At 34.7% G+C, this 20,559-nt stretch overlaps 1 protein-coding gene across 1 annotated transcript in view; it reads left to right on the top strand.

Moving 5' to 3' along the window:
* The first annotated feature begins 326 nt into the window (after nt 1-326).
* THEMIS (thymocyte selection associated) overlaps nt 327-20,559 on the top strand; it is a 186,046-nt gene continuing 165,813 nt past the window's right edge. The window contains exon 1 of the mRNA XM_078447293.2: nt 327-633. Within this exon, the coding sequence (XP_078303419.2) occupies nt 543-633 (91 nt within the window). The 5' untranslated portion in view covers nt 327-542. The remainder of the gene's footprint in view (nt 634-20,559) is intronic.

The raw sequence follows: 20,559 nt of genomic DNA, 5'->3' as shown, positions 1-20,559 counted from the left end.
TTTGTAACCAAATTTAATATGAAAGCACTGAGAGTATGCAAATAAGGCACAAAGCCAAATTTTAGAAATGAAATAAGAGATAAAGAATTAACATGGTGCCATTTTTAAGATTAGACTCTCGTCCTGTATTCCTGTTCCTTTCTGGTTTTGAAAAGCCACAAGCAACTCTCACTCCAGTCTTGCTGCTGTTGGCTGGCAACAGACAGAGCAAGCTGCTAATCAGCTCTCATTTTTTTTAGCATTGTCTGTTTAGACATGCTCACCACCCCCCCCCCCCCCCCATCCTGTTCTACTTCAGCATCAGAAGGAAATGAAGCCACAATGAGAACAAAAAGAGCTGTCACACCTTTGTCCCCTGCCTCCTCCTTCCCTCTTCACAGTCTTACCCACATAGAGCTACTCCACCCTTGTTGGACTGTAGCGTGACATCCCTGCCTGCCTGAGGGAGGAATGAGAAGGGGAAACTACACTGCAGACAAGTGACACCCAGAAGCCAGGAGCTTCTGTAAGTACCAGGTCTGCACAAGACCCAAGTCAGCGCAATGGCAATGACGCTGGAGGAATTCGTTCACTCCCTTGACCTCAGGACCCTTCCCAGGGTTCTAGAAGTCCAGTCGGGCATCTATTTTGAAGGTAAGCACTCTCCTATCTCTTGGCTGGCTAGAAAGTTCTCATAAGATATGTACTCTTGGAAACCGGAGGGGGAAATTTTAATAGAAAATATGTGAGTTCCTTTGAAAGGAAGGTGATCACAAAAGAGAGAAAGTAACTGACAAAACAGTCACAATCTAAGAGTGCTAGAGAAGAGAAACTAATAGGACTCTGGGGTAGATAGGGAAAAGGAATGGAGTGAAAAGCTTGAGCTTTCTGGAGGCCTTCAGACCGTCCAACATGAGTGGTAAATTATTTCTGCCTCTTTGAAATGGGTTATACTCCAAGAGTGAAAAGTCGCTATCCATGTTTATATTTCTAGGATATAAAAAAAGTATTTTTTAAAAACAAAAACAATTATTAAAAGCACAGTGTTTAGAAAGAAAAACTAACCAAACTCTGAACCACTTTGCAATGTTGCTTATGCCAACATTTCTCTCACTTTTTCTGGAGTGGCCTAGCTCCTAATTCTTTAGATAATGACATTCTTATTTGAAGGCATAGAAATTAATATCTACTAATTGCAAGATAATTTTTAAGAATCTGTATTGAAAAATCGGGGTTTCATTAAGATTATTTAATAAGTTAGTGTGCTTTGATGTCACGTATGATGTTAGTTCAGTAGAAAAATGTTAAAGCCTATTAACAGGTACCCTAGAATCTTTAAGGAATTACTTTGAATACATGCAAGACAAAGAGTTATTTTCTAGGAAAATATATATTTTTGGTCACAAGAGTGGTAGGGTTGAGGCAGTAATAGAATTAGATCCAGACAAACTACTGGAAAATTAAGGTAAATAACTTCTGGCAGTCCAGTCTTTCTCATTCAAGACAAAATAATGTGTTAGATATATATTATTATATTATGCAATAAAAATTGACAAATATCAGACCTAGTTCATACACACACACACACACACACACAGACACACCTCTGCTATATCAGCTTAGCACTGGATTTTGTTTAATTCATTTGTCAATTGATTATACGGAATCGGACCATATTTTTCCATGTATACAATATTAAGAAATGTATCTTTGTTCCTACGCCAGCCCCAAATCATTTTTTTTGGTTTCATCGTTTGTGTTTTTGAAGCTTTGCATACAAAATTACAGAGATATTTTTCTTTATTATTGTATACCAACTTTACAGTTTTATATTTCTCATTTAGTTTTTAAACCATTTGGAGGATTAGATATGGTATAGAGGGATCCAGTTTTAGATTTTTCCATATAATAAATCTGATTTCCCAGTACCATTTGAGAAGCTAGTCATCCTTTCCCAATTGATTTATGTGGCTACTTTTACATCATATTAGGTACTCACATCTGGATCAGTCTGTCTCTGAAATATTTCTTCTATTCCATCAGTCTGTTTTTTCTTGATTGTGCCCAAATCAACCAATGTGTGTAACAATGGTTCCAGGCTAAGTGTTAAAATATATTTCATGTATAGACCAGTCCCTTGTTTCTACTCCTTTTTTCTAAGTTGACTTAGCTGTTCATAGACCTTTTAATTATGTTTTTAGAGAAATTAGTTACTTAAGAAATCCTACTAGAATTTGCATTAGATTGTATTGAGTTTATAGATTAACTTGAGAAAAATTGACATCTTTATGTCATCTTACAAAAGAATATAGCATGTCTCTCCATGTGTTCCGACCATCTTCATTCTTTACTACGTCACTACTATGTTACACTTCAATTAAGAGAAAAGAGTGAACAACTTGATGAATTTTTACAAGTAAACACATTTATACAACCACCACTGTAGTCAAGAAATAGAAAATTGCAAATATTCTGAAAGCTCTAGTTTGTGCCCTTTCTCAATCATTATCCACCATCTTCTCCAAAGGTAACCATTATCCTGACTTTTGTCCATTTATGAACTTACACAAATGAAAAATTATAGTATGTATTCTTTCTGGTTGGCATATATGTTCAACATTATCTTTGTAAAATTAACCCATGATGTTCTATATAGTGTGTATAATAGTCTGTTGGATAAATATACCACAATTTGTTTATCCATTCTATTGCTAACGGACATTTGGATTATTTCCACTTTGGAGCTGTTACCAGTAATGTCATTAACATTCTTGTCCAAGTGTGTTCACTTGTATGTGCATTCAGTTGGGTATATGAATAAGTGGAGTTGCCATGTCATATGCTATGTATATGTTCAGCCTTGATAGATAATGAAAAACAATTTTACCAAGTAAGTAGTTATACCAATTTATATTCCCACCAGCAGTCTATGAAAGTCCCAATTAATCCATGTCTTTGGTAACACTTGATGTCATCAGTCTTCGTAATTGCAGTTATTCTGTTAAGAGTATAAGGGTAGCTCATGGTTAGTTTGCATATCCCTGGTGACTAATGGCCTTTTAGAAATGCTATTTTTTTAAAGATTTTATTTTTAAGTAATTTCTAAACCTAACATGGGGCTCAAACTCACATCTCTGAGATCAAGAGTCACATGCTCCACCGACTGAGCCAGCCAGGCACCTAGGAAATTCTATTTTGTGAAAGACATTGTTCATGTCGGTGGCTCATTTCTTTATTGGAGTTTATAAATTTAAATACATATATATGTGTATATATATGTATTTATATGTATGTATATGTGTGTGTGTGTGTGTGTGTGTGTGTGTGGTGTGTGTGTGTGTGTGTGTGGAGAGAGAGAGAGAGAGAGAGAGAGAGAGAAAGAGAGGGTCCTGACCCTTTATCAGTTTTTGTCAGTTACCTGTGTTGCAAATGTCTTCTCTCAGTCCGTAAATTGACATTTCATTTTCTAAATGTCACCTTTTGATGAATGGATGTTTTTAATTTTAGTGTTAATGTAGTCAGTTTATAATTATTTTCCTTTTTGTGTGTTGTCAAAATTTTCTTTATCCTAAGTTCATGAAGGCATTCTCTCAGCATCTATTCCATTTGTTTACTCCATCCTTTAGATCTGTAATCTACTAAAATTGATTTTTTTGTGTGTATGATTTGAGATTGAGATCAGTGTTTATTTTTTTCTTCTATGGAGCCAATTGGTGTAGTGACTTTTATTGAAAAACTGCCTTTTTCCTACTGCCTTACTGGGCTACATTAGTCATTGACAGTGTCCATACATGTGTGGGTCTCCTTCCACAGCATCTATTCTGTTCCATTCAACTAATTGCTATTCTTACATTAATTTCACCCTATCTTAGTTAATGCAGGTTTGCAACAATACATAATTTAGGTTATGTTATATATGATGATATGCTCTAAGACCTGTAGTTCTCAAACTTGGTTGCACATGAAACACCTGGGAAATACCGAAAATATCGATGCCTAGGTCTCTCCTCAGAAGATAAGGATTTAATTATGTGATAAGTGCGGTGTCACCATCAGGTTTTGAAAAATCTCCCTGATGATTATAACATGCTGCCAAAATTGAGAATTATAATGTAGAATAAGTTCTTCCAATTTATTATTCTCTTTCAGGTTGGGCAATGTGAATTTTCATACATATTTCATGTACATTTAACTTACCAACTTCCACAAAAGTGTTCTTGGCATTTTGCTTAGCAATGCCTTGGTTTAGAGAGAATTGGCACCATTTAAAATTTTTTTTAATGTTTATTTATTTTTGACAGAGAGAGAGAGAGACAGAGCATGAAGGGGGAGGGGCAGAGAAAGAGAGGGAGACACAAAATCCAAAGCAGGCTTCAGGTTCTGAGCTGTCAGCATAGAGCCCAACATGGGGCTCGAACTCATGGACCATGAGATCATGACCTGAACCGAAGTGGGACACTCAACTGACTGAGCCACGCGGGTGCCCCAAATTGGCACCATTTTAAATTAAGTCTTCTGATCCACACACCTGGTATAGCTATCTAGTTATATAGATCTCTTTTCATTTTATAGCTTTTTTGTGTGTGGAGTTCTTGCACTTCCTTTTATTCTTAATTTGATTTTTTTTTTCATTCCGTTATAAATAGTACCTTTTGAAACTTTCATTTTCTCTTTGTTGTGTTTGTTGAATTCTAAAAACATATCTTTAGATTATTTTGGATTTGTTATATACACAGTCCTGTATTTTATGAACATTGACAGATCTCACCTTTTCTTTCCAATTTTTTTTTTCAGTTAAAGAACTGATTAGTGTTTCTAATGTAATACTAAATAGGAGTAATGATAACCCCCCCATCTCTATTTACAACCACAGAGAGAAAATTTAAATAATTCCTCTTGAAGTATGTTTGTTTTAAGTTAAAGAAGTATCCAATTTTCTAATAATAATTTTTAATCATGAATGTACATTTAACTCATCACATATTCTTTCTGTGATTTTTGTGATGATTATGTTTTTTATATTGATTCATTTTTAAAATGTTAAATAAGCATTTTCCATGAGGAATAAAACCAATTTGGTCATATAACACTAAATTTGGTTTACTAATTTTTTTTTCTTTTAGGATTTTTATATCTCTTTTAGAGAATGAAATTTGCTTATAATTTTTATTTCTTATAATGTCATAGCCATGTTTTTGTACTGAGTTATGTTGAACTTAATAGAACTTCTTTGAGTAGAGTCTTTTTCAATTCTTTTAAAGATGTGCAAATATGGTGTTACTTCTCATTTAAATATTTAGTAGTATTCTTAATGAAACCATTCTGAGCTGGAATTTCTAATATAGAGATCTTTTTAATTATGACTTCCAAGTTCTAAATAGTAGGTCTTCCTATCTATGAGCAATGTTTCTCTCTCATTAAAACAAAAACAGAAAAGCAAAACTCATCTTCTAGATCATGTATTAGAGTTCAAGATAATGTTTCCTAGAATGCACACACTTACTTACATATGTGTATATACATTGCTATATTGACTAATAATCATATATCTTTTGTTTTTGCATTGATTATCACTGAAAGAAATGCAAGTAAATATCAACAGTACTAATGAACACTCATTAATTCTAATAGTTTATCTTTTTTATTTCATTGGCTTTCCTAAAGCCAATAGATACTGATATTATTAGAAAGTATCAAGAGTTGCATCACTTTCCTACATTATTTTGCAACCTTTTTTTTTTTTTTCTTACCTTCATAGTAGGCCAGGGCCTCCAGTAGTATATAAACAGTAATGAAAATCCTTATCTAATTCCTAATCATAAAGGAAATGCATCAAAAATTCCTTCTTTTTAAGTGTAATGTTCTAAAATTGGTATTCAACCTGGGGCGCCTGGGTGGCTCAGTTGGTTAAGCATCCAACTCTTGATTTCGGCTCAGGTCATGATCTCATGATTTGTGAGTTCAAGCCCTGCATTGGGCTCTGTGCTGACAGCATAGAGCCTGTTCAGAATTCTCTCTCTCTCCTTATCTTTTTGCCGCTCCCCTGCTTGGGCTTTATTTCTCAAAAATAAATAAGTAAACTTAAAAAATTAATAATAAAATTGGTATTTAACCTTCACTAAATTAAGGAAGTTTTCATCAATTTCCTGCTTGCTAGGTGTTTTCATAATAAATGTATATTGAACCCAATGAATATTTTTCTCTTCATTGATAATAATGTACTTTGGCTTCTTTAGTCTGTTAATACACATTACCTTTAAAGATTTTCTTGAGTTGAAGAATCCTTTCATATTATATCTACATTTTCAAAATATAATGTAGAAATTTAATATTATATTTAAGATTTTTGCATTTAATCATAATTGAAATGAACTAATAAACTCATCTGTTTTAGATTCAAGATAAAACTAGCTTCCTGAAATTAACTACAGAGAATTAAGCATCTTCTGTGTAATTTAAAAAAAAAAAGAGAAACTTTTAATTTCTTCCCTAAAATTTGCTAGAATTCTCCTGTATGAACTACTGACCAACGACAGAATTTTTTGGAGGGGAAATCAGAATTTGGTTTCATTAATATTCTCTATTCCTTTGCTTCTTTTATTGATTTCTGGCTTGATTTTCATTATTTTCTTTCATTTCTCTGTTTGTTCCCTTGCTTATTCTCTAGTTTCCTAGGTTGAATCAGTAGTCATTTTAAAAACATTTCTTGATCCTCTTGATTATAGTTTAAAACTATAATTTTTCCTCTAAGTACTTCTTTAACGACTCCTCATGAATTTTACCATGTAGCGTTTTTTCTGTTATGCACTTCAAAGTGCAGTTTATTCCTTTTCAATCCAATGACTATTTATTTTATTTATTTACCATAATATGGGATTTCTTTTAGGATCTTTGCTTTTAATTAATAATTTTATTGTATGTTGTTAGAAAACAATAGTCTGTATTATATTGTTTCCTCGGAATTGATTGAGGCTTCTATTTCTTCATGGTATGAAATATATCCTGCTCTGGAATATTTCACATGTGCTCAAAGAAAACATATGTTTTGTTGTTTGGTATAACATCTCTCTATATATCCCAAGTAGCCTGAATTTTTAAATTGTTTCGTTCAGATTTTGCTCTCACTGCTTATTTTTCATCTACTTTTCTGAGGGGATTTTATAAAAGAAATCTTTCAGCAGTTGTTCATTTATCTAGTTCACTCCTTGTTTCTCTTTTGTTGCTTCATGTTTTTGAGGTTGAGTTGCTGCCTGTGCTTATGTTGGTGAGGGTTATATCTTCTTACTCTATTTTTATCATCCTTTTTCCTATATGATTTTTTTAATTAAGTTCTATTTTGTTAAACAATAATATTACTTCTCCAGTTTTCTTTTGGAATATCTTTTTTTCTAAGCATCTACTTTCAATATCTTGGTGTCTCTTGTTTTTAGTGCAGGGAAACATATGCTTTATCTTTTTTTTTTTTTTTTTGCTTCTTCTAACAGCACAGAGAGTAGAACCAGGTTTTGCCCATCCTGTGGTCATGATTCCACAACAAGAGATTTTGGAGGCTTGAGGGAACTTGAGAAAGGCTGACATGAAGTTTTGTGGCACTGGATTGAATGCTACTTTAATAACATGTTGCTCAAAAACTTATTAAGTTGCCCTGTTGATATGAAGCATAAAACTGTGGGTTAAAAACCCAACTGCCTCCTGACTGTTAAAAATGATAGATAATTTCAGTCAACTTCTAACATTTGACATTTGCTTTGTCCCTCACTCACGAAAAATAGGCTTCATCATGACCCTGAAGGTTGATATGAAGATTAATTGAACTATTGTGTATGAAATATTTAGCAAAATGACTGGCCCATAGAAATCTCACAGGAAATCTTAACTATTATCGTGATTACCATAATGTTGGTATATAATGAGGGAAACTGATCAACCATTCCTAAAAAGTAAAATGTAACTAATTTGAATTCCACTACTATTACATATGCCAACATAAATTAAATAAGGAGAAAAAAACATTAAAAGTTAAAACATTAACAATAAAACTGAAGAAACCATAGAAGAATATATTAAAACTAAGTATTTAAAAGATGAATCCCAAAGCCAAGAGTACACTGTATATACCATATGTTAGCTAACTTGACAATAAATTATATATATATATAAAATAAATAACGAAAATTTGAACTTGTGAAATAGAAAACTTACTTATTTTTTTAAAAAAATTTAAAATGTTTATTTTTAAGAGAGAGAATTTATTTATATAAATGTTTATTTTTAATAGATAGTGTGAGCAAGAGACTGGCAGAGAGTGGGGGAGACACAGAATCTGAAGCAAGCTCCAGGCTCTGAGCTGTCAGCACAGAGCCTTATGTGGGGCTTGAACTCACAAACCATGAGATCATGACCTGAGCTGAAGTTGGACACTTAACCTACGGAGCCACCCAGACACCCCTAGAAAACTTCCTTATTAAAAAATACCTAAATGTGTATAAAAATAATTAAATAACAATAAATAGAAATGAATAAAAAAAATTTTAAATGGGAAAAATATGTAAAAGGCAATTCACATGCCAGATCATATAAAAATTTTTCAAATTTATTAACCATAAAACACAAATAAGCAATAAATCATTCTTTTTTTTTTTTTTTTTTTATTATTTATTTTTGCGACAGAGAGAGACAGAGCATGAACGGGGGAGGGGCAGAGAGAGAGGGAGACACAGAATCTGAAACAGGCTCCAGGCTCCGAGCCATCAGCCCAGAGCCCGACGCGGGGCTCGAACTCACGGACCGCGAGATCGTGACCTGGCTGAAGTCGGACGCTTAACCGACTGCGCCACCCAGGCGCCCCAGCAATAAATCATTCTTAATCACCTCATATCACAGATATTAAAAAGATTCACAAAACCCAATATAGGCATGAATGCACAGAAATGAAAGGAGACATGATCAGTGGGTATGTAAACCATTACAGAATTTCTAGGAATCAACTGAGCAAAATGCATCAACATGTAACGCACTTAAATGTCTGACCTCTAGAAGTTAAATTAAAATGTAATTATAAAAACCAAAAATAATGATTATACTGCAATGGTCATAGCAACATGTTTTACAGGGACACAGGTGAGTCTCAGCATTGAGTAGCGTATATAAATTATGATAATATTTGATCAGAGTGACCTTGCTCCAGGAACTCAACTGGCTGGATGTGAATACTTTGCTAGAGGCAAAAGGCAACCTTAGCTTGACATTAACCCAAACTCCAGGATCCTGTAAGTCTTCTTTAATACATGAAAATCATTTTGGAAACTTCCTTTATCTCTACCCTTTCCCAAGATATGTATTAGCAGTCACCCTCAAAGAATACAGCCCACTGATACATATCTGAACGGTCTCATGACTAAGATTTTACTAGACAGCAGTAAAGGACCCCACACAGTCCTGGAAAGTTTGCTTCCAAATTCCTTAGAGACTTAGCTATCCATAACCAACTTCCCAACTTAAAAGTGTATAATCAATCATTCCTTAGAACCCCGGTGCAACTCTTTCTGCCCACAGGTCCTGTCCCCATCTTTGAATAAAACCACATTTTTTGCACTGAAAACGAAAACAAAAACTAGATCAGGTATTGTTCAGCAGGCTAGAATTACAGTGGCAGGGAAGGGGTGGGGGAGGATGAAATGCAAAGCTCTTATCCTACTGGAGCCTATATTCCAGTGAATGGGACAAATGACAAACAGATGATAGATTTAAAATATGTTCAAGTGCCATGAAAAACTAAGTAGATAGAGAGTAAACTGAGACAGACAGAAGGGATGATCTTTTGAGAGGGTGATTAAGGCAGGTATCTCTGAACAGGTGAAATTTGAGCAGGGGCCAGAATAAACTGAGAAAATGATCCTATACATATCTGGAAGAATACTCCTACAGAGGACAGAACAAGTGCAAGCCACATAACAGCTTGCTTCATCTAATTGATAAACACAGAGGAAGCCAGTGAGTCCGAAGCAGAGCAACTGAGGGGTATGCAGTAGAAGAGGAGGGTGAGGATGTGGGGAGACACAGTTATTGTAGACCTTCAGGGCCATCGTAATACATAATCTGGTGCACAGTAGGGAAGCAGGTGGGAGCCTGTAACAGAAGGTGATCAGGGAAGGCTGCTCTAAAGAACCAATTTAGGAGCAGAGGCCTGAATGTTGAGAAGAAATTAGCCGAGAGATGAGTGTTCCAAACAGGGTGAACAGCTAGTGCAAACATCTGGAGAGCAAAGAGAGCTTAGTGTATCTGAAGAAGAGGAAAATATTCCTATGACTTCGAACATAGAGAAGAAAGCAGAAAGGAAAGTCTTAAGAGAAGATAGATGTTTGTGCATTTGACAGAGTAGTTGTGGAGACCGGGGGAAGGAAAGCTTCGATGAGAATGCAAAAGTTTTTTTGGTCATGTGAAATACAAATATCTGTTATTTGTGCAAGTGGAAGTTTCAAGTAGACAATTGAAAAGCCAGTTCTGGCCACAGAGTGAGCTCATGGCTGGAATGCCCCATCAGTGACCTAATTGATCAGGACTTTATTTGAATGCAAGCTTCATCAGTTAAAAAAAAAAAATGAGCATGTTATCCTTATTGTATATGTTTCTTTATTGATATTTATGGTCATTCTAAAACATACACAATAGTAAGAATTTTAAGAGGATAAAGTAAAGATAAAATTAACAGTATGCACTGTATGTAACATATACTTAGAGCAGATTTTCATTAATGTTGGTGGCTGTCAATCTATATGTGGAAGAATATTCATAAACTTGATATTGGCAGTTTCCTTAGGTAGCAGTTGTATGCAGCTGATGACAAGTTTGTACTAGGAATAGATGTGTCATGCTGTCATTTTCTTCTTGTTAGTCCCTGCAATCTTCAATTCTCAAGTGTCTTTGTGAGCATCTTGCAAAGTTATTGTCTATTTTGTGAGAGTTAGTATATTTAAAATTAGATTATAACAATTCTTAAGGCAACTTAACTTGACTCATAAAATCCATTATATGGAAGTATTGCAGGTAAATGAATGATTAGGACAATTTTTTTTTTATTTTAATTCCAGTGTAGTTAACAAACAATGCTATACTAGTTTCAGGTGTATAGTGATTCAACAGTGATATAGTGATATAGTGATTCAACAGTTTCATATGTATTACTCAGTGCTCGTCAAGATAAGTGTACTCTTAATCTCCTTCACCTGTTTCATCCATCACCTCACCTACCTCCCCTCTGGTAACCATTAGTTTGTTGTCTATAGTTAAGAGTCTGTTTTTTGGTTTCTGCCTCTTTTTTTCCTGCTTTGTTCATTTGTTTTACTTCTTAAATTCCACATGAGTGAAATCATATGGTATTTGTCTTTCTCTGACTGATTCATTTCACTTAGCATTCTACTCTTTAGATCCATCCATGTTGTTGCAAATAGCAAGATTTTCATTCTTTTCTGTGGCTGAATAGTATTCCTGTGTGTGTGTGTGTGTGTGTGTGTGTGTGTGTGTGTGTGTGCATGTGTAAGATATTCCACATCTCTTTATACATTTATCTATTATGGACACTTGGGCTGCTTCCATAATTTGGCTATTGTAAATAATCCTGCTGTAAACATAGGAGTGCGTGTATCCCTTCAAATTAATGTTTTTGTATCTTTTGGGTAAATACCCAGTAGTGCAATTACTGGATCATAGGGTAGTTCTATTTTTAATTTTTTGAGGAACCTCCATACTGTTTTCCACAATGGCCACACCAGTTCGCCTTCTCACTAACAATACACAAGGATTCCTTTCTCTTGATTAGGACATTCTTTTAACTCTCATTTTTCGGAATGCCCAGTCTGACTCATTATATTTTGGACTATATCTGATGTAGAAATATATATCTGATGTGGACTACCATCTGATGTAGAAATAAACTAGGATTATTAATTTAATTTTTTCGTGTTTATTTATTTTGAGAGAGAAAAAAAAAAACACATGTGAGCAGGGGAAGGGCAGAGAGCAAATCCCAAGCCCTCTCCACACTTCAGTGCAAAACCCAACGCAGGGCTCAATCCCACAAATCATGAGATCATGACCTGAACTGAAAGCAAGAGTTGAACCCTTAACTGACTGAGCCACAAAGGCTCCCCTAGGATTTTTTAATATTAAATATTAGCAAACTTAAAATTAAATATTACAAACATTTATATTAACTACTAGAATAACTTAATGTTCTTATTTGTTTTATGTAGAAATGAACATTAACTGAAGCTCATATTTTCTTCTCTTACCTCACATCTTGTAATACTCTATGGGATATGTGGCCTGCTTATGAGATCCATATTAGGAGATAGCATGATTGCCATCACAAATCCCGGATTATAGCACTGGGCAAGCTAGTTCATGAATAATTATAATTGTAGGTAACTTGACCTGTGTCATCATCCCATGTTCAATTCTTTGAAAGAATAGTTTATGACCAAGAAGCAAACTTAAAGAATAAAAAAAATTAATGTTCATTTATCCCAGTTTTCCCTTTTGAGTACATCATAAGGTTACAGTTCTTTTCTAGCCATAGAACTTGCATTGGCCAATGTAATGACAACAGAAGTAATGTGTATCATTTGGAGGCAGATGCTTTACAAACCAGTTCATAATTTAACGTATTTCATCCTGGTAGGCCATGTCAAAATGGAATCTTTGACAGTTTGCATCCCTAAATGACTACAATTATTGGATAACTTGCCCTCACCCACTTGTAGTGGACATGTAGTGGAATAAGAAATTACCTTTATGGGGTGCCTGGGTGGCTTACTCGGTTAAGCATCCGATTTCGGCTCAAGTCATGATTTCACAGTTGGTGAGTTCAAGCTGTGTCAAGCTTTGCGCTGACACCTCGGGGCCTGCTTTAGATTCTCTGTCTCTGCCCCTTCCCCACTCTTGCTCTCTCTCTCTCAAAATAAATAAACATTTTAAAAAAAGAAACATTATCTTTATTGTTTAAATCTCCAAGACTTTGAGATTGTAATGTGAGCATAACTGTAACTTTCCTGATTGATCCAGGTTATATTTATCATGGCTGGAACTGTATTAATTATCAATTTCAAAAATTAGGCATCAGAAAAACACAGGAGAGAGTCCTATAATGCCAGGAAAGTTACTTGGTAATAATACTACTGCATGTTAACGGGAGCGTGAGTTCACTGCTCTGGGGTCAGGAAGCAGCTGTTGCTTCTTTAACTACTCTTCATATTGCTAACATTACCATTCACCACTGTTTACTTCACATATGTAACCATTTTGACTTAAAAATTTGGGAAAAAAGTAAGTTTGGTTACATTATGATCGTGTTCAGTGACCCGAATATTGAAAAAATTATTTTTCTGCTTTATAGAAATAGTGTATGCACATGGCTGGCAAGTTGGAGAATGCAGAGGCACAGAATTATCAATAACTTCCTCAAATGGAAAAATACAGTTAACATTTTGGTGTATGCTCTTCTGATTCTTATGAAATTATGATTTAACTTTTTAAAAAAATTTATTTTAAGTAGGTTCCACACCCAACATGGGGCTTGAACTCACCGACCCTGCGATCAAGAGTTACATGCCCTACTAAACTAAGCCAGCCAGGAGCCCCTGAGTTAACTTTCAAAAAGAGAAAAATTGGGGCGCCTGGGTGGCTCAGTCAGTTAAGTGTCTCAGCTCAGGTCATGGTCTCACAGTTTGTTGATTCAAGCCCTGTGTTGGGCCCTGTGCTGACAGCTCAGAGCCTGGAACTGGCCTTCAGATTCTGTGTCTCCCTCTCTCTGCCCCTCCCTCACTCACACTCTGTCTCTCAAAGATAAATAAACACTAAATTTTTTTTTTAAAGAGAAAAACTGATGCTGAAATTCCTTTCCCCATGCTTTGTTTTTTCTTCCCCCACAAATTCCATCTACCCCCGTGGTTCAAGGCACCATAATTTATTGCCAGCATTATCAAAATAGACACCTAATTGGTCTCCCTGCTTCTACTCTTTCATACCTAAAATTTATTCTCCAAAGAGCCTCCAGAGTCATGCTTTGAAATTGTACCCCTGATTATGCACTTCTCTATTAAAAAGCCTCCAGTAGCTTTCCACTTTTTCTTAAAATAAAAACCTTACAATGAGTAATAAGGCCCCGTATTTTTTTCTTCTTGCTCCCATCATTTATCTGAGTTCATCATTTACCAGTCTCCTCCTTCCAGCCACAAGCCTCCTCACTCTTCCTCAAACTTGGGGATATGTTCCTGTCTTTGCTAATGCTTTTCCTTCAGGCTGGCAAGCTCTTCTACCTGACGTCACCTTGGCTAACTCCTTTCTCTATGAGGCTTACCCTGACCACCTTATTTGATACTGAAAAATTTCCATCTTCTTTCCCTATATTCCTTATCTTTATTATGTTCTTCATTTTTCTGTAGCAAAAGACCTATCTCTTTCATATGTAGTAAGTTATTTATTTGGTGTTTATTTTTCTGCCTTTTCATACAAGATTTTTCTTACACTTTAATTGAGGTATAATTTTCTAAACTGTAAAATTCATCCATTGTAAGTGTACAATTAAATGATTTTTAGTAAATTTATAGAGTTGTGCAACCACCACCAGTTGTAGACCATTTCCATCTTCTCAAAGAAGTCCCTTGAACACTTTGCCAATAACCGTAACTTGCATTTCCAGCCCTGGGCAACCACTGATCTGCTTTGTGTATGAATTTGCCTTTCCTTGATGTTTCATATAAATAAATCATACAAATATATAGTCTTTTGCATCTAGCTCTTGTTACTTAGCATGTTTTTAAGGTTCATCCATGTTGCAACATGAACAAGTATTTTGCTCCCTTTTGCTGCTAAATATATTTTATTGTATGGATATACCACCTTTGTTTATCCAACACCAGTTAAAGGACACTTGTTAAAGGACACCAGTTTATCCAACACCAGTTAAAGGACTCTTGCCCTTTTGGAGACATTATGAATAATGAATCATTTTACATTTCTATTTATAATATATGAGGATTCCAGTTTCTTCAAGTTCTTACCAAAACGTGGTATTGTCTATCTTTATATTATGTTCAATAATATCTCATTGTATTTTTAATTTGCATTTTCTCATGACAAATGGTGTTGAACATTTTCTTCCTGTGCTTATAGCAATTTGTCCTTTTTTAAAAAGAAATATGTCTTCAAATTGTTTGCCCATGTTTGTTTGTTTGTCTTCTTATTGAGTTATAAAAATTATTTCTATATTCTAGATATATAGTTGAAAATATTATCTTCACTTCTGTGGCTTTTCTTTTCATTTTCTTAATGTTATCTTTTGAAGCAAAAATATTTTAAATTTTGATGAAGTCTAATTTATCATTTTTTTTTCTTTAGGGCTAATGCATTTATTTTCATGTTACTAACCCAAGATCACAAAAGTTTTTTCCTATGTTTGTATTGAGGAGTTCCCAGATTGCCCCCAGTTTTGATGATTTCTTAGAAATACAAGACTCCGAGTTAAAATATATAGAGAGAAGGGATACAGATTAAAGTCAGTGAAGGGAAAAAGGCAGGGTCCATGCGAAAACAGGCACCAGCTGCCATTTGTCCTCTCCCAATGGAAATATATGCAGAGTACTTAATTCTCTTAGCACTAATGTGTCACAACACAACGTATTTCCAATTTAGGGAAGTTTATCTGTGCCTTTGTGTCCAGGGTTTTTATTGGAGCCGTCACATTGGTATGGAGTATGTGTGACTGACTCTAGCTATGAGGCTCCAGCACCTCCAGAGGTCAAGTGATACAGTGTGATCCAGGACCCATGTGAATAAAAACAGGCATTCATCATAAATCACACTGTTATCATACACTATCTGGTGTAGTCCAAGAACCCAGATATACAGAAATACTATTTCCTGGCAGGATATTCCAAAGACTTAGACTTTATCTTTTAAAAGCCTGTCAAAGAGGTAGTCCTTTCTTTGGAATTTACAGGGTTTGAGCATTCCAAGTCCATGGAGTTAATCCTTTACTGCATAGTTTTCTCTTAGAAGAGTTTTAACTCTTATCTTTACATCTGAGATCCAATTGAGTTAGCCAGAATTTTCTAAAGCCTTAAATTCGAGTAATGGAAGAAATAACCAATTTTTCTACACAGTTACAAAGCATACTGGGAACAACTCAGGTAGAAAAGACTCTAGTTGAGAGAGGTGAGGGAGTTAATCAAACAGATATCTGGGTAAATGGCTTTCCAAGCTGAGGGAACATCTTCAGCAAAGTGTTATGACAAGAATGTATTATCATATTTCAGAAAAAGTGAGAAATCAGTGAGACTGGAAGGAGGGGGAGAGTGACCAGAAATTATATCAGAGAGGAAATGGTGGAGAACCTTAAAAGGGTCTTCTGGACATTGTAAGAATTTTACTCTTGGAAGAATTGGGTACTTGGAGATACCGGTCTAAATTAACAAAAACAACTAAAACAATGCTAGAATTCTCTTCACAACGAATTTAGATACCATCACCCATTTCTTTTCACTGTTTAGCAAGAAAGGCAATGCTGATGTAACCACACATTTGCAGAGGTCAGAGCATAGTTTTGCTTAAATGAATCCATAAATATAATGTTAAAAAGTGTTTCGTATAAAAAATTTTAAACACCATGAAGATGTTTCTCCCCTTTTGGGAGGTAAAACTTTTAAGTACCATGCTTTGAGTATATTAAATATTATATTTCTTTCTCCCTCCAAAATGTGTTAAAATCATGGAAATTATTCTTTAAATTACATATCTATCTCCCTTCATTTCTTCCTTCTGTTCTTTCTTCCTTTCTTCCTTCTACAAATGAATAAAGTATTGTCCTTGCCCTTAACAACTCCAAAGGTCAGTAAAAGGAGGTAGATTTTTTAAAATAAATATTTATGAAACAATGCAGAAGGTGCTCTACTAGACACGAACTGTTTTGAGAATGCTGGGGAGAGCATAACTCACCACCCAAGAAGCCAGAGAAAGTTTGACAAGGGGCTATAGTATTTTTTCCTGGGGCCTGCAGACTATATGGAAGATGAACAGATAAATAAGAAATTCTCAGGATGAGAGACAAGTGCTTAGAATGTCATATAAGTTTGAACGTTCAAAAGATGGCCCAAAGACAGCTCAGGGAATAGTAGATGATCAGGTAATTCGTGGATATATTTTAAGTGGCTTCTGAACTGTAATAAGGATATTGAATTTATTCTGTAGTCAATAGGAAATTTATAAAAAGATGTTATTTTTATAGTGTGTTTTTCTAATTATAAAAGTATAACATACTCATTGTAAGTAATGTGAAAATTACAGGAAAAGCTGAAGAATTTATGAGATGTTAAGGCAAAAAAAATTATAACATGCAGTTGGTCTAGATGTGAGACAAACACCAGAAGCTAAAAGCAGCTATAGACATAGGAGAGAGACAGAATCCATGGTCTTTTTAGATAGAATCTTCTGGTCTTGACAGTTTATGAAAGGCAGCGAGCAAGAGTGGGGAGGTGATGACAGACCTGAGGTTCCTGGACCAAGTAAACATGGTAGATGATTAAAAAATAGATCACTTTAAAGAGTTATTACAAGAGCAGCAGTGGTTTTGCAGATGGAGGCATGATTCAGTTAGAGTCCAATGAGTCTGAAGCCCTTATAGAAGATTCAGATGCAAATGAACATTGGACCACCAAAAATGTACACCTGATGTAAAAGAAGTAGTAAACTTTACAGGTTTAACATTACAGATTTGTAAGTGGATAAAAGGTTTGTTATTTTAGGAATTTTCCTGTAGTCCATATGTCAGGTCCAAAGAAATATATGGGTCTCAATGAATACCAGTATGGGAGTATGGAAAGCGGAGGAGGCTGTCAAGCCAAAAAAACAAAATAAAACAAAAAACACCAACAACCAAAAAACAAGAAAAAAACCCCAAATCCTCTTGTTCATTGGAGGAGAAGCAGGAAAAAGTAAGGTACCTTGTTTTTGAAAAAATGACATGGAACACTAGGTTAAGAGAGTGTCAGGGATAAATATTTACTTTCAGCACATAGTTTATGGTAGATTAGGTTATTAATTATAATTATAGCCCTATATATTAAAGGCTTATTATGGACTAAACACTGTGCTATGTCCTTTGTATATAGATTTGGATGTGTAAGCATTTATAATTCATATATAAATATATTTTATATATGTGTATATTTATACATAAATATATCTAGTACAACATATATAAATAAGTGAAACTTTATATATGCTCATCTGTATACAAATGTAGTATTCATATGTATAAATGTATACATATAATCCTATTTAAATTATTTAATTCATTATTTTTCTAAAAATATTTAATCTTTGGAGGTATCTTGGGTGATATTATTTCTTTTTTCAAGGTCACCTATTTCCATATCATTTACCCCTGGTCAAAAGATAAAACTTAAAAGTTTTTCCTTGTTCTGCCCATATGAAGAGTTTATGAAATTCTGTAGTGAATTCTATCATTATATACCATAGGTTTTTAAGAAATTTTATAACAACTTACTGCAATTTGGCTACAAATAGCATTGCTAAAATAAAGGTTGTTTTGTCTCTTAATAACTTATTATGATTAATGACTACAATTACAATTTGATTAGTATGACATTAAATAATTAACTCTGAAAGTGGTTGAAAAAGTACACTGAATAATGATACTTAGTGAATTGTGCATTATATGAACATGACTTTTATGGATTTGATACATTTATGAGGGTTCATATAGCAAAAAATTACACCTATTTTAATGCCAACAGTAATTATTTTATGGCTAATTGAGCTTAATTTTTTTTCAGGCTTACTCAGCTAGGGACATGGTAGTAAAATCAGGGCAAATTATAAAATTATAGCATTGCCTTTAACTCACATTTATTTGTATTTCATAGGCTTTAAATATTCAGACAAGAACACTTTTTTTCCTCTTTTTAATATGTATTCACAACATTGACACTGGTTCATGTGGACTTAAGAGGAATGAAATTATGTAAAAATCTAATGAAATATGACTTGCACATTTTTAAAAAAGAATTTTAGCTAAATGAAAATAGAATACCAGTATTTTTCTACATGAAGTTATACTTATAAATATTTATTAAAGACAAGCATTAAATTTATAAAGTAGATTGTTTCTGTTTGTAATACGTTCTGTTAAGCCTCACAGGTATGAAACTGCTGTTGAGATTCAGGACGGCTTAAGTTCACAAATGTTGAAAATTGAAAACATTTTATATCTCAGCTTTTTAAAAAAAATTAATTTATTTTTATACAAATTTATGTATTTGAGAGAGAGAGAGAGAGAGAGAGAGAGAACAAATGGGGTAAGGGCAGAGAGAGAAGGAGAGAGAAAATCCCAAGCAGGCTCTACACTGTCATCGCCAGAGCCCAACATGGGGCTCCATCTCATGCATCATGAGATCATGACCTAAGCTGAAGTCAAGGGTTGGACTCCCAACCTGCTGAGCCACCCAGGTGCCTCTACATCTGAGCTCTAAAATTAAGTAAAACTTACTATATCTCCAAATTTAAAATTGATAATGATTCATTAAATATAAATTTGCTCCGTGTCAGTGGCATATGGCTGGACACCAAAAGGACTATCAGAATAGCGTTTGGCTGCACCAGTTTGCATTCCCACCAACAGTGCAAGAGGGTTCCCATTTCTCCACATCCTCGCCAGCATCTATAGTCTCCTGATTTGTTCATTTTGGCCACTCTGACTGGCGTGAGGTGATATCTGAGTGTGGTTTTGATTTGTATTTCCCTGATGAGGAGCGACGTTGAGCATCTTTTCATGTGCCTGTTGGCCATCTGGATGTCTTCTTTAGAGAAGTGTCTATTCATGTTTTCTACCCATTTCTTCACTGGATTATTTGTTTTTTGGATGTGGAGTTTGGTGAGTTCTTTAAAGATTTTGGATACTAGCCCTTTGTCTGGTATGTCATTTGCAAATATCTTTTCCCATTCCGTTGGTTGCCTTTTAGTTTTGTTGATTGTTTCCTTTGCTGTGCAGAAGCTTTTTATCTTCATGAGGTCCCAATAGTTCATTTTTGCTTTTAATTCCTTTGCCTTTGGGGATGTCAAGTAAGAAATTGCTGTGGCTGAGGTCAGAGAGGTCTTTTCCTGCCTTCTCCTCTAGAGTTTTGATGGTTTCCTGTCTCACATTCAGGTCCTTTATCCATTTTGAGTTAATTTTTGTGAATGGTATAAGAAAGTGGTCTAGTTTCATCCTTCTGCATGTTGCTGTCCAGTGCTCCCAGCACCATTTGTTAACGAGACTGTCTTTTTTCCATTGGATATTCTTTCCTGCTTTGTCAACTTAACAGAAGACCATGGGGGAGGGGAAGGGAAAAAAAAAAAAAAAAAAAAGGTTAGAGAGGGAGGGAGCCAAAACATAAGAGACTCTTAAAAACTGAGAACAAACTGATGGTTGATGGGGGGTGGGAGGGAGGGGAGGGAGGGTGCTGGGCATTGAAGAGGGCATCTTTTGGGATGAGCACTGGGTGTTGTATGGAAACCAATTTGACA

This window comes from Panthera onca, chromosome B2, assembly GCF_046562875.1.
Source record: "Panthera onca isolate mPanOnc1 chromosome B2, mPanOnc1 haplotype 2, whole genome shotgun sequence".
Taxonomy (NCBI): Eukaryota; Metazoa; Chordata; class Mammalia; order Carnivora; family Felidae; genus Panthera; species Panthera onca.
The sequence above is the reverse complement of the archived record's forward strand: the minus strand, read 5'-3'. Positions and strand labels throughout refer to the sequence as shown.